Source organism: Larus michahellis, chromosome 7 (assembly GCF_964199755.1).
Source record: "Larus michahellis chromosome 7, bLarMic1.1, whole genome shotgun sequence".
Classification (NCBI taxonomy): Eukaryota; Metazoa; Chordata; class Aves; order Charadriiformes; family Laridae; genus Larus; species Larus michahellis.
Genome location: NC_133902.1, coordinates 20981926 through 20994640, shown reverse-complemented (window position 1 = coordinate 20994640; position 12715 = coordinate 20981926). Strand labels below are relative to the sequence as shown.

Below are 12715 nucleotides of genomic sequence, written 5' to 3'. Positions count from 1 at the left end.
TGATTGTTTAGACTCATTAGAGACAAAACTTCAAGTTTTTCAATAATCCCTCTTCTCTTTCCCCTTTTGTTTTAGGTTAAGCATTTGAATGTCTAATTTGATTAAGCAGTTTGAATTTTTTTCTTGATTATCTCTAAATAGCACTTGGATTCTTTGCACAAATAAAGAAGCCTGACTTCAAAGGAGGCCGTCTTTTCCAGCTATCAGGGTAGTAATTAATAATAGGCACAGTATCTCTTTGCTGGCTAGTCGTAACTCCGTGAATTTTGGTAATTTTTTCCTGTATTTGAAAGTGGCACTTTTCTGGAACTGCCGAAGATTTGTCTGAATGCAAAACTGTAAAGGGGAAGAAGGGTATCTACTTCTTAACCTTTATTCATTTTAAATGAGGTTTATACAAAATGCTATAAGATCACGTTAGTTTAGTAGGTACTTCACCATAATATACTCTAATATATACTATTGAACACTGTAGTGTTACTTCACTAATAATATAATGTGATATACAATACGTAGTACGCTATAGTGTGTTAGTGCTACTGCATGTGCTGGTAAACACGGATTGGTATTTGTTTGACTGCGTTCCTTTTAGCGTAGGAACAAGGGCATAGATGGAAGTCTGGGTTTTCCTCTTTTTTAGTGCAGCTTGCCTTGTGCACCATATGTCAAAATGTCCATCACCTCTTGGTTCCAGATTTTGTATAATCTTGCTCACCGTAGAAATCTTTTTTCCTAGGCACTGTGAATCCTACCAAATGTTGTTGTCCTTTTGCGCTGAAAATGGCAGCCTGTCAGCTTCTCCTGGAGATAACCACTTTCCTTCGAGAGACCTTTCCCTACATGCCCAGGCCACGTACTGAGCCTCTTGCGGTAAGTGGCCAAGAGGCCTGGGAGAGGGAGCCGTGCCCGCAGGAGTCATTGGGCTCTGGGGCTGTCCGAGGAGAGGCAGGGTGGGGTAAGGGCTCGAGGGGCTCTCCGATGCTGGGAGAAAGGAGCTGTGTCTGGTGAACAGAAGGTGGACGGGGCACATCACATGGGTGGATTAAGAAGATGAGACTGGAAGCACGACATGTACTGGAAGTTCAAGAAAGTTTCAAAATACAGAAGAGGGCAGCAGATGGATTAAGAACTGAGTGTGGGGGACCTGAGAGGTGTGGGAGGTGGGCTGCAGGAGGTGACAGCTCATGTGCTACCTGGCTGATTAGGAGGGCCAGTTGACAGAGAACTGGAGTAAGGATAAAGTCGAGAGGATGTTTTTCAGAGAATTTGCTGGAGCTTAAAAATTACAGATTTTTTGGCTTGAGTTAGACAACAGAATTGAAGGGACTCGGGTAAGAAAGAAAAGAAACGGAGAGAAAGAAGGAAACAAATAAACCTCCACGAGTCTGAGAAGCACAGGCAAATCCTGGCATGATGGCAACCTGAATGACTGATTATGTGACAACTAATTTTGTGAATAGCAAAACCCATGAAACCTGATTTCTAGTGGTTGATTCTTGTGTGCATTCTCTTATGTCTAATAATGTGGTTTAACATTGCCTTTAGCCTGTTGTTTCACAAAACACAAAGGCCCTCAGTTATCTTTTGTCAAGTTGGGTTGAAGGTGATCATCAGCTTCAGCGGTGGTTAACATGCAATGAGATGACAACTGAATGGCAGACATGCAGTTTCATCTTTTAAGCCTAATTTGTTTAGGAAGTCAGGGTAAAAATTACAAAGAAAGAATGAGAAGTTTCCAAGTGAACATGAAGGATTTAGCCCTATTATTCTATTTTTGTTAATGACGGACTGAGACCAAATTTTGCTGATGACAGTTACGCTTGGAGGCTGATTTGGCTGGGCATTATTGAAATTAGGTTCTGAAATGGGTTTCAAAGGCTGTAGATGACCTATGATGAAGTGACTCAGCCCCCAGGTATTTTTAAAAACAGGGATAAATTCAGTTGGAGTCTTCCTAAACACTTTTTTGATATTTTTACCAGGTAATAAATGACTCCATCCAAAAGCAGGATAATACCAGGGTTTAGAATTCATCTCAGTAAAGTAGTTAGACTTGGAACTAAGAATATGTTGGGTAATGAAGGTCAACAGAAATTTGTGCTTTTGTGCCAGATAGAAATGCAACTGATTAATAGATTTTCAGACTTGTATATGGGAGAGGAGGAGGAGGAATTATTCTGTGATGTGTAGGCAGAAGAAACCTTTAGGTCACGTTATGCAAGAGCCTATTAGAGAAAATGGCCATAGAGTACTTCTTTTAACTTTGTATGTGGCGGGGGGAGAAGAGCCAACAACACTGCAGATTAAAATATTAGTCTTTTTATTTATGGAGTGATGCTTCCTTTCCAAGATGTTGTGGTTTAACCCCACCCGGCACCTAGGACCATGCAGGTGTTCGCTCACTCCCCTCCCTCCCAGTAGGACAGGGAGAAGAGGGAGAAAAAGTAAAAAAACAAACATCGTGGGTTGAGATAAAGACAGTTTAATAAAACAGTAATGGAAGAGAAAATAACAGAAGATAAAATAACAATAATTATAATAATGGTAAAAGAATATACAAAAAAGGTGATGCAACACAATTGCCCACCACCCGATGACTGATTGCCCTGCCCAGCCCATCCCAAGCAGCAATCGTGTATTCCTGCCCCTCAGCCAACCCCCATTTATATACTGAGCATGACATCTATGGTGTGGAATATTCCTCTGGCCAGCTTGTCCTGTCTGCGCTCCCTCTCAGTTTCTGTGGGAAGCTGAAAAAGTCCTTGGGTTAAGGACTTCCACCATTTGCTGTGGTGGAAAGTCATTCATTTTAGCTTAGCAGTTGCTGAAGACAGATAGAGCCAAACGAACTGTGTGCTGAAAGGATGGATTTCATTCTGTCAGCTTATTTGTGAGGGCAGTAATTTCCAATGTAAGCATGTTGACAAACAGCTGGGGGAAGTAACGTGTTTAAACACTCCGGGGAGGGGAACACCGACCATCCCTTAGGAATACTGCTATCGCATATTGCTATCGTGGCTCATCTTGTGCATGCTAATTTATGAAGCTGAGCTAATTCAGACAAATTTGATCACAGATTTTTATCCTGAAATGCTTTAGCCTTTGTTTCATGTCTTAAACTGTGTTAGATATGTTTTAAACTATTTACAGGGAAGTTTTCAATGCTAGAGATACTAGAGATCATTACTTTAGGCATCGAGCTTTCTATAGCCCAGGTTTTGTTATTGAGCAAAGTAGAAATATTTCCCTTATGGCCATCAACTGTTAGCTTTTCTGACAATCATTTACGATAATTTTCCCTGGAGATGCAAAACTGACTGCAAATGGTTTTGGGCCTTCAACTGTGCTAGACAGGCGATTAAACCCATTTCAGCACAGCTTAGTCTAGAACATACGTTTGAGAAACCCTTTTTTTTTTTTTCCAAACCAACTCTTAGAGTGGCAGACCCTGTCACTACCCAGGTAGCTCCCAGTAACTTCTACAGGAGTTTTGTGTGCAAGTTCCTGTATGAGATCTCTTGAGCCTGCAGAATTTTATCCCTAATAACTATTTGGATAATTTTCAGTGATATTATTGTTCACATTCATCATCCATTTACTCACAGCAGGGAACTTTGTGTCGTCTCAGATTTCAGCTAGTTACATTTTGGGTGGGGAGGTCTCAAAGCTGATGATGTCCCTGGTCAAAAGGAACAAATGATGTTCTTAAAGAGACCGGCATTTTAACTGTGTCTGACAGTGTGAAAGTTCACAGTCTTTCTTTCACTTTTTCTAGCCGTAGTTAGAGAAAGGGGATGATAATCCATAGCTTGTGGAATCTTAGGACTTTTGGGTGGTTGGCCCAAATTGGTAGTCAGTACATGGCACAAATGGTACCATTTCTGTTAACAGGGGAAAATGATGGTGCAAACTAGCTTCTCTCTGGTGCAATGCTGTTAATTTTCCAGAATGTAAGTGCGGCCAACATTTTTGTTGTTCCCTTTTTTCCACTGTGTCCTTTCAGCCTGATCTGCACCGTGAAAGCTTGTTCTGGGCCACGCCGGCGCACCCTCAGCTAGCTTTTTCTCGGCTTTTCTGCCTCTGATGAGTCCAGTGGCAATGCATTCCCTGGTCAATCACAGGGAGCCTTTTGGAGTACAGAGCTAATCATCCACCCAGCACCTTGGGCAACAGCCACCTTTTATTGCCACCTATCTGTTAGGGACCATCCACATTGTTCACCGTGGCTCAGCATGCCGCAAGCCCAAAGACTAGTTGGATTAGAAAGTGTCAGGGTAGATGGAGAATTGTGTGACAGAAATAAATTTCCATCTGAAGCAGTTCTTCATGAAGCTTCTGTGGTCACGGTGGAAAGCACGGGGGCTCATATTGCTGGCGGGTCTACATTCTGCTGCAGGACCTGGAGAGCTGCAGGCTGCGCCTGGACCCTGAGATGGACCGGCACAGGTATGAAAGAAAGATCAGCTTTGCTGGGGTTTTGGATGAAAACGAAGATTCAAAGGATTCCCTGCACAGCAGCAGCCACACCCTCAAATCTGAGGCTGGCTTCGAGGAGAAAAAAGGTTTGTCAGACAACAAGGCTTTTGTATTCTCAGGGCTTGTGAAGTGGCGCTTGATTTTATGTTTTCATTTGCATAGACTGTGTTAAAAAGCAGGCAGCCATGGAGTCACGTGGCTTTGAGTCATTTCTGAGATGCTTCTGGCCTTCAGGGTTCAATATAACAAATGTGAGAAGCAAAGATGTTAAATTTTATAAAACACTGCTATGACTGAAACTGCCTGAGAGCATTGCAAGATTTCTAAAAAGGAGGATGCCTCGTTTGAAACTGTCTCTCAGTGGGATGCTGAGGAAAGCATCACTATTTGATTCACTTTAAAAATAAAGATCAAAAGCGTTCTGGTTTGGTTTTTATTCTGATGACAAGTTTTCATTTTGGGAAAACCACAGATAGGAGGGAAAATTGGGAACTTTCTGGAAAAATCTGTACTGGTTTGGAAGTCATGGCATCTCACAGAATTAGCAGTTGATCACTTGATCTCTTGAATTCTTTGCTACCACATGAAAAACACACACTTATGTGGCTTTTGATGGCTAGCAGATTAATGTTACCAACATACTGTATACTGTACAAGCAAACCTCAAGCTCACTGTGTTTGCTGAGAACAGCAGATTGTTTCCATTTTTGAGCCATCTCATGCGAAACTCACATACTATCTGATGGTACAAGTGTTGCAATACAATATACAGTCATCGTGCGTATTTGCAATTAGAGGCTAAACTGCCAGACAGTTACCTGTAAATGATTCTTCCTCTAATAAGTTTTCTAGAACTGTTTAAATTCTGTCTAATAATAGCCATATAATGGTGCAGATGTTTGAATGGTAATTTTGACGATTGTTTGAAAAGGATAAATGTTTGATGATTCTTTGGAAAAGAATGGAATCCGTGGCTGGTTGTCCTCTAGGAACTGCAATGTGTATTAATGATTCAGAGGAGCTTTTATTGACTTCAGTGGGCTTTGGGTAAATTTTGTGTTGCCTTCAGCTGTGACCCTGCCACAATTTCTGGAGAGAATATTAGAACTGCTTCCAAGACTTACATGGTGTAAAACTGACTCCAAGATTGTGTCGGGGGGACAGTTACTCCTGTGAAGACAGTTAGGTATCCACCTAAGAAAGGTGAGATGGATAAATTCACGCTCAAGCTCATTTTTTGTACCCTTGGCATATTGGCAGCCCAGAGAAGGCCAAAGCCATGTGGTCTGTCTGGTGGTCTAAGATCAGTGGGATAAGATGTCTCTGACTATTTAGATGAGGAAAAGCTTGGTTTTGGGGTTTGGCTTTTTTAGAAGATAGTTATGACAATTACTTGAAACCCCTTTTCAGCCTCTCAGGCAGGAGTTCCGTCCACCGGGATGTTACCTGCGTGGGAAAACACCTGCAAACCCACAGTCCTGCTGCTGGAAAATGCTGGTGGCCACTTTCTAACTATCCTGTTTTCCTTAGGGACAATGCTGACTTACGTTCTCCTTCATGTGTTACTGTGCTACAGACATAATGCAGAACCAAGTTATTTTTGCAAAGGCAGTATTAGCTTTCTGCATCTTTGACATTTTCCCTGCAGTTTCATTTGGTTTTTTTCCACATTCTCCCTTTTCCCTAAGCTGCCATGTAGTATTCCTTTACTAAAGCTGCCTCTTTACTACATTTTAGAGATGGGAAAAGTGATTATGGTAGGAAGGCTGAATCCTAATATACTAATGCACTTTAGCAAAAATGTATTTGCAGTATTTTGGAAGCTAAATAAATGCAAGATAATGTTATATTTTCAAATTACGGTAATTATGTTCTTTTCTCTGGCCACAGCAGATTCTTCTGGGGATCCACCTGGGCCAAACATAACAGATGCAGAGGCATCTTTCATAATCTACACCTTTCTAGATAAGAAAATGTTGTTGTGCAAATGTAACTAAATTTTTCTCGCCTGCCGTGACAGGTTTCTTTACCTCAGTCTCTTTGATGAGTACTAATCTGTTTCCTTTCATTTTTTCCGGAGTGTTAAAAACTTTGCTCTCGTTGCTCACCCCAGGTGTGGCTTAACAGCTATCCAAAAGCTACGAGTTTACTGTATAGAATCTGCTCCAGGTAGGTCTGAAATACAGACACTAAAGCTAGGTAGATGCAGGCTCTCAGAGGATCACATGTATTATTTGGGTGCTAAAATGGGATTCTGCAGACTTCATGAAATGCAGTTACAAGCACTTAAATGATTTGGCATTTGGGGGAACTGAGGAACTGTGTTGAGGCTGATCTGAACAGAATTCAAGTAGTAGAGATTGCTAAGGAGCTCAGCATGGTCACTTGGAGAGAGATTCTCTGGTCACCCAACAGGGATTTGCCCAGCCGATTCATGAGAACTGAGGAGTAGCTCTCAAAACCTATCCAGCTGTCTTCGGCCAGGACGTTAGCCACTGGAAATGGGAGTGGGAATTGGGTTCTGGAGGAACTAGGGGCATTCTCAGGAGTAAAGGTGTATTTGATTTTTCCTGAAGCCAAAATGCAATTCTCTTAAAATATTTAGCTTACCCGTGGCATCCAAAAAGATGTATCCTGTTCATTCTCAACAACACACCAAAAGGTAACCGATCACACGTGGCCTTGCCTGATTAGATCTGCAGTAAAATGACTGAGTGTTGCAACATTTGGACTGACATTCTGCCATGTACTGCCTTTGAACTAAGAGGAGAATGAAAGTGCAAACGGTTGGTGCTTTGAACATTGAACCATTTCATGTCTGTGCTCATCAAAAATGCAGAGTGTCGATGGATGTTGTTAATGCCTGAAAGCTGCTGATTTGTCTGAAGGAGAGGATCTACGTGCTCCCGTTTCCTCTAAAGCATTCTAATGATGAAGAGTAACATGCAGAGACACGGATTTATGCAAATCTTGCTTCAAAGAAGTCTTGCGTGCTAACCTCATGAAGCAAACTACCCTTCTGCAGTCACACGTGCTGTATGAACAAATAATTGATCCTACTGCAGAGTTCAGTGAGGTTTACAGAACCCAGGCCCACAGGAAAATAGGTTTGTCCATGGTGCCTTGTTCATGCTTGGGATTCAGCCATCTGTCCCTAGCAAGAGGTGATTCTGCACTAATGTAAACCCCAGGGGCTGGCAAAGAAAACTGCAGTTTACATCCACTGGGCAGATCCTGTTTCCTGTCAGGAATTGAATCAAATTGGTGTGAATCGTAGGTTTTCCTTGTCCACGTTTTGGGTTTCTGTTAGAGCAGCTGACTCTGCTTGCTGGTGGTTGAACAAGGGCTAATTCCAAATGCAGACAAGGCCTGAGGTGACGTACCAGGCCTCCAGAAAACGAGGTGTTGAACGCATTTCCGTAAAGCATCTTTACTGCCTGATTGACAGAGCTGCATTGGCGGTGGCTTTGGAGGGAGCCTCTGGCCCCACGTTCTCTGGTAGAAGAAAAGGTGCTGCGATACAGACTGGCAGCAAAGGGTCGGGAGGGAGGGGAGGGCCAGGATATTTTTCTTTTTAAAATGGGGAAAATTTAAGGGGAAAAAAGTCCTCTTTTATTCTTTTAATACAGTTCCCAGCAGGAAGATCAGGATAGGAGGCTCCCGCTTGCTCCAGATTAAAGGAACCCGCAGTTTCCGGGTGAAGAAGGGGGGTTCCCTTTCCAGCATTCGCCGGGCCGGCAGCCTAAAGAGCACCAAGTTATCACGGCAGGACTCAGAGTCTGAGAATGAGGAGCTGCAGCTGTCCCACAGCAGGGACACTGTCACTGATATAGGTAACTTAGACGAGCGGGTGGAAAGGGAGGGGACAGTAGGCAGGACCTAAACTCTTGATGTGATTGCAGCAGAGCTAGAAATGACAAGAGACCCCCACCCCAGCAGGCTAGGAAAAAACTGGAGTCCTCTTAAAGCACTGCCTGAGCTAGGGCCTGGGAGGAAGATGGTTCAGATGCTGGGTGCAGTGTTGGCCCCATGCGAAGGTCAGCAATTCAGAGCTCCGTGTTAGAGCATGAACTCTTGGAATGCTGGTGCTTGCCAGCCAAACGCATGCTGTCTTTAGGGGAGCACGCGCACGTGTGTATATGCGCATACACACGCCCCTAATCATATGATATAATGAATACGTGAGGTCATGTCATATTTTAGTGTCTATATTAACAGAGAGGATATATATATGTACAGACATGCACTTCATATTCTGTGTAGCATATGATATCATAGGGATGTCATATGACATGTAATATATATATTCCTGTATGTAGAACATAATGCGTACATGCTAAAGACTAGACTTCTACATATTGGCATATACATATATTTTTACAGTTTACAGATACCTGCCTTAGTCTCCAAAAGATGGATCCCCATATATTTATCTTATGGAAACCAAACGTGCATCCTGCCACAAGAAATCTCCATCACAGTTGAACTAAAGGGGCTCCCTCTGATAGGGATGTTAACCATAACCTACAGTTTGGATACATTTGCAGCTGAAACAACTCCCAAGCTTAATGGTCATTTCTATGTTGCCCAGAAGATGCTTCAATAGGTGAACATGGAGAGTGGGATTGTCTGTTCTATGGACTTTGGCAAGTCACAGTTCACTTAAAGAGCAGGAAGAAGGGATTAACCAGAGTTCATCCCCAGCCATCTCTTAACGGCATTAGTGTTAGTATTACAGGAGGCCAGTAGGTTATGAAATGGCCCGAGGAAACACAGGGATCAGTGAAGTTCCCAGAGAAATTTCTCCCTTGCCTGAGTTCTGTAGAACTAGTGTTCTAGAATCAGGATTTTTTTCCCCTTTCATCCCCATGACGTGAGCAGTTTCCATGGGCGATCAGCAGTGACTTTGCCCATTGGCATTTCCAGTTGGATGCCACTTCTGGTTGGATTTTTGTTGACATTTTTAACCACAGAGCCCAGTCAATGCAGATCACTAAACCAACCATTTGCAGCATCTGAATGGTGCAAAGAATTTGTTTCTGGTATTTTTCATTTATCTTCTCCCCTTCCATTAAGAAAAAAGTGGGGAGGGAGCAGTGTTTGCTACTGACAGGATGGCCTGTGAGCCAAATCTAAATGGTTCTTGTAATTGTCAAGCCAGCATGATGTAAGGATTGGGGAGGGGTGTCCAAACGCAGTCTTTCCAGTGTGGCATATTCTGTGTACTCTGGTCTGTTCCCACAAGGCTGGCCTGGCTTACAAGTGCTGTCCCTAGTCTTTAACCTCATAGGGAGCAATAAAAACAACCACCTTTTGGGTATTTTTCTTTTGAAGAAGGGAGCCCTTGGAGCGCAAGCGAACCTAGCATCGAGCCCGAGGTGCTGAGCAACACAGGCACAGAGGAGAACTATCACCGGAACATGTCGTGGCTGCATGTAAGTATGAGTCGCTGGCAGTGCTCTCAAGGATGGCATTTTCAGTAAAAGGAAAACCTTTGTGCTGGCGATAACCAGATCACAATCAGCACTTTCTCCATGTAGCATTAAGAGTCTCAAGTGTAAGTAAGCTGCAGCCTTTGGAAATTGTCCGTTTGCCATTTCTGAAATGGAATAAAACCAGAAAGTTTTTGTTTTGCTCCCTCTGTTACAGAATGGTTAGAGTTGGAAGGGACCTTAAGGATGACCTAGTTCCACCCCCTGCCCTGGGCAGGGACACCTCCCACCAGACCAGGTTGCTCCAAGCCCTGTCCAACCTGGCCTTGAACCCCTCCAGGGATGGGGCAGCCACAGCTTCTCTGGGCAACCTGGGCCAGGGGCTCACCACCCTGTCCATTTCATATATTTATTTTGTAAAGGAAAAGGGACCTTTTCTAGGTATGCAGGGACAACCATGCTACCTCAGCTGAAAAAAATCCATTAGCTCAGTATCTTATCTCCAGAATGGCTAGTAGTGGGTAGTTCAGGAAAAGTAACAGAATGGGCTACAGTGGGAGCTGGGCTCACAGCCTCTGGGAGATGGCGTTTTAGAAGCTGCTTGAGCTGGCAGTTCTGTTGTGAACACTATGTTTGCTAACTACCAGAAGACTTTTCCTCAGGGAGTTTTTCCAACCCCTTTTAGAGCCAATTACGTATTTTTGTCTCCGTTAACTCTATGAAAATGAGCTTAATTACGCATCTTGTGGGGCAAAAAATACTTTTGGAACATCTTCTTTCATTCCATTAGATGGATTCTGTCTAACCCAACAGGGCGCTCTGTAGTTTCGACTCTATCCAACAGATGGGGAGTACAACAGTGCAAACGTGGTTTGGTCGTGCAGAGCCTAAGACATGCCTTTGGTGATCTCCGTACCCATGATTTAGACATGCCAAAAGTCCGTTGGGCAAGTCTACACTGTTCACTCCACTGGTATCCAAGGGCTGCACACCTCTACCTCTGTTTCCTCGTGACACTCTGCCGTGGCGCAGTACGGTCAGTGTGCCCCTATGCACAGGCTTTCCAGAAAAGTTGGATTGACTCCCTGTGTACAGGTTGGTTGTATCCTGCACGTGTGTATGAGGACAGGTGCATTTGACTTCTGAGTTGCCTTTGGGAAAGACAAGCTGCCAATAAGGAATTGATATCCCCCTCGTTCCCCCAGGTATTTCCCATAGTCTGCTCTCCACTGCCCCATTCCTATGGGATGTGGGCAAGAACAAGATTAATCTAATACTGCGATGTCAGAAGCAGTTCTTGATTTGAAAAGCAGTCTTTTTTGGAAGAGGGTGGCAGGGTGGGGAACCTGAATGTCACGTCTTCCAAGCTAGTACCTCAGTCTCTGGACTACCCTGCTTCTCTGTCAGGTTTGGAAATTCCAGTGTACTAAACTGAGTGTTTTAGACATGGGAGTGTGTACTAGGCAATTAACTGCTAGAGGATAAAGGCATCTCCCTAGCTAGCAGCTTAGGATAAATCACGGTGCCTTTGCTCAGTGTGGGAGGACACATGGACTCATGAGCACAAGGCATAAAGTGAAGGGAATGTGAGATGTTTGTCTCACTTTACGTGTGATTGGCCTGCATAGGAGAAAGGAAGATCTGAAAAATCACCTGTTCCAGTTAATGCCACGCAAGTATCAATATTGCATGAGAACTTGCTCTTTTTCTTTGTTGGAAAGAAGGTGTGGGTGGATGGTCACTAAAACTACAGGCAAAGCAAAAACCTGCTTTACTTAATGGTCATGAGAAAAACCACTCAAAAGGATCACTGCTTCCAATTCTATGCATGCACCAGCACTTCCTTTAGCTGTCCTTTACGGCAGCCTGGAGCGTGGTGTCCTCGCTCTGTGTCAGTGTTGTGTAACTACAAGTTGTATCAGTGGACCAGAGGCTGGGTAGAGGCGATACAAGGCTGATCACATTTATACCATTTGCACATTGATAAAAGACTAGTGGCTTGAGTTATTCCTGATTGACCGCAAAATCACATGAGGCCAGAACAGGCAGGCAAAGACAAGAATCCCACATAAGCAGCACAGATTTCTTTTAAACTAAGATCCTGACTTTTTGTAAGGCTAAATATTTGAGGGTTGAGAGTGATGTGCCTGCCTTACTTGAGAGAGCCAGCAGACTGCAGCTGCACAGACGATAAAGGGATGGAAAAGGTAGGAGAGACTCTGGTAATTCTGGGCGTTTCTGCATGAGGTTGTGGCACGAAGAGAAGGATTCATAAAAGACAGTTTTGACCTACGGTGTGAATGATTTGGGGATGCCTGTGCATTTTGCTCAGAATGCTACTAAGCGGCTGTGTTTGTGTAACATGAAGACCAAAGAGCTGCTGGACCGAGCTCTGCTCCTCCAGGAAGAAACCCTCGGATTTACACCATAGACCAGTCACTGAAATGTAGACTTACCCAAGGCTGTCTTTAATTAATTAGTTTAGGGACTAATAGCAGTGCTGCTGCAGCAAAGCAGGGCTCAGAATAGCTACATGCCCAAATATTTACTCTGTTTCTTAGGTGGGTTTTAGAGCTCCTTACTGCCATATGGCAGCACCACTAGGAACAGCAGCTGAGCCAGCTAACGTAAGGCTAGGCTGGGTGGCCTACCCGAGCACAACCAGAAAAACTGGCACAGCTTATTCCTACTCGAGGGCATGCCGAGACATTTCCTTCCCCATTCCTTGAAGGAAACTAACCCCTGAACCTGGCGTGTTTGCAGCTTTAAGGATGATTGAGTAGCTGACAATTTCCAGTCTAAGCCCT

General features: G+C 43.7%; 1 protein-coding gene across 17 annotated transcripts in view; it reads left to right on the top strand.

Moving 5' to 3' along the window:
- UNC80 (unc-80 homolog, NALCN channel complex subunit) overlaps positions 1-12715 on the top strand; it is a 127607-nt gene that overhangs the window by 56878 nt on the left and 58014 nt on the right. For 13 of the 17 annotated variants that reach the window (XM_074595113.1, XM_074595110.1, XM_074595107.1 and 10 more), the window contains 4 exons: positions 737-870; positions 4397-4562; positions 8106-8309; positions 9811-9911. In XM_074595113.1, the coding sequence (XP_074451214.1) occupies positions 737-870; positions 4397-4562; positions 8106-8309; positions 9811-9911 (605 nt within the window). The remainder of the gene's footprint in view (positions 1-736; positions 871-4396; positions 4563-8105; positions 8310-9810; positions 9912-12715) is intronic. The other 4 variants (XM_074595120.1, XM_074595117.1, XM_074595121.1 and 1 more) reach the window with 2 other exon arrangements.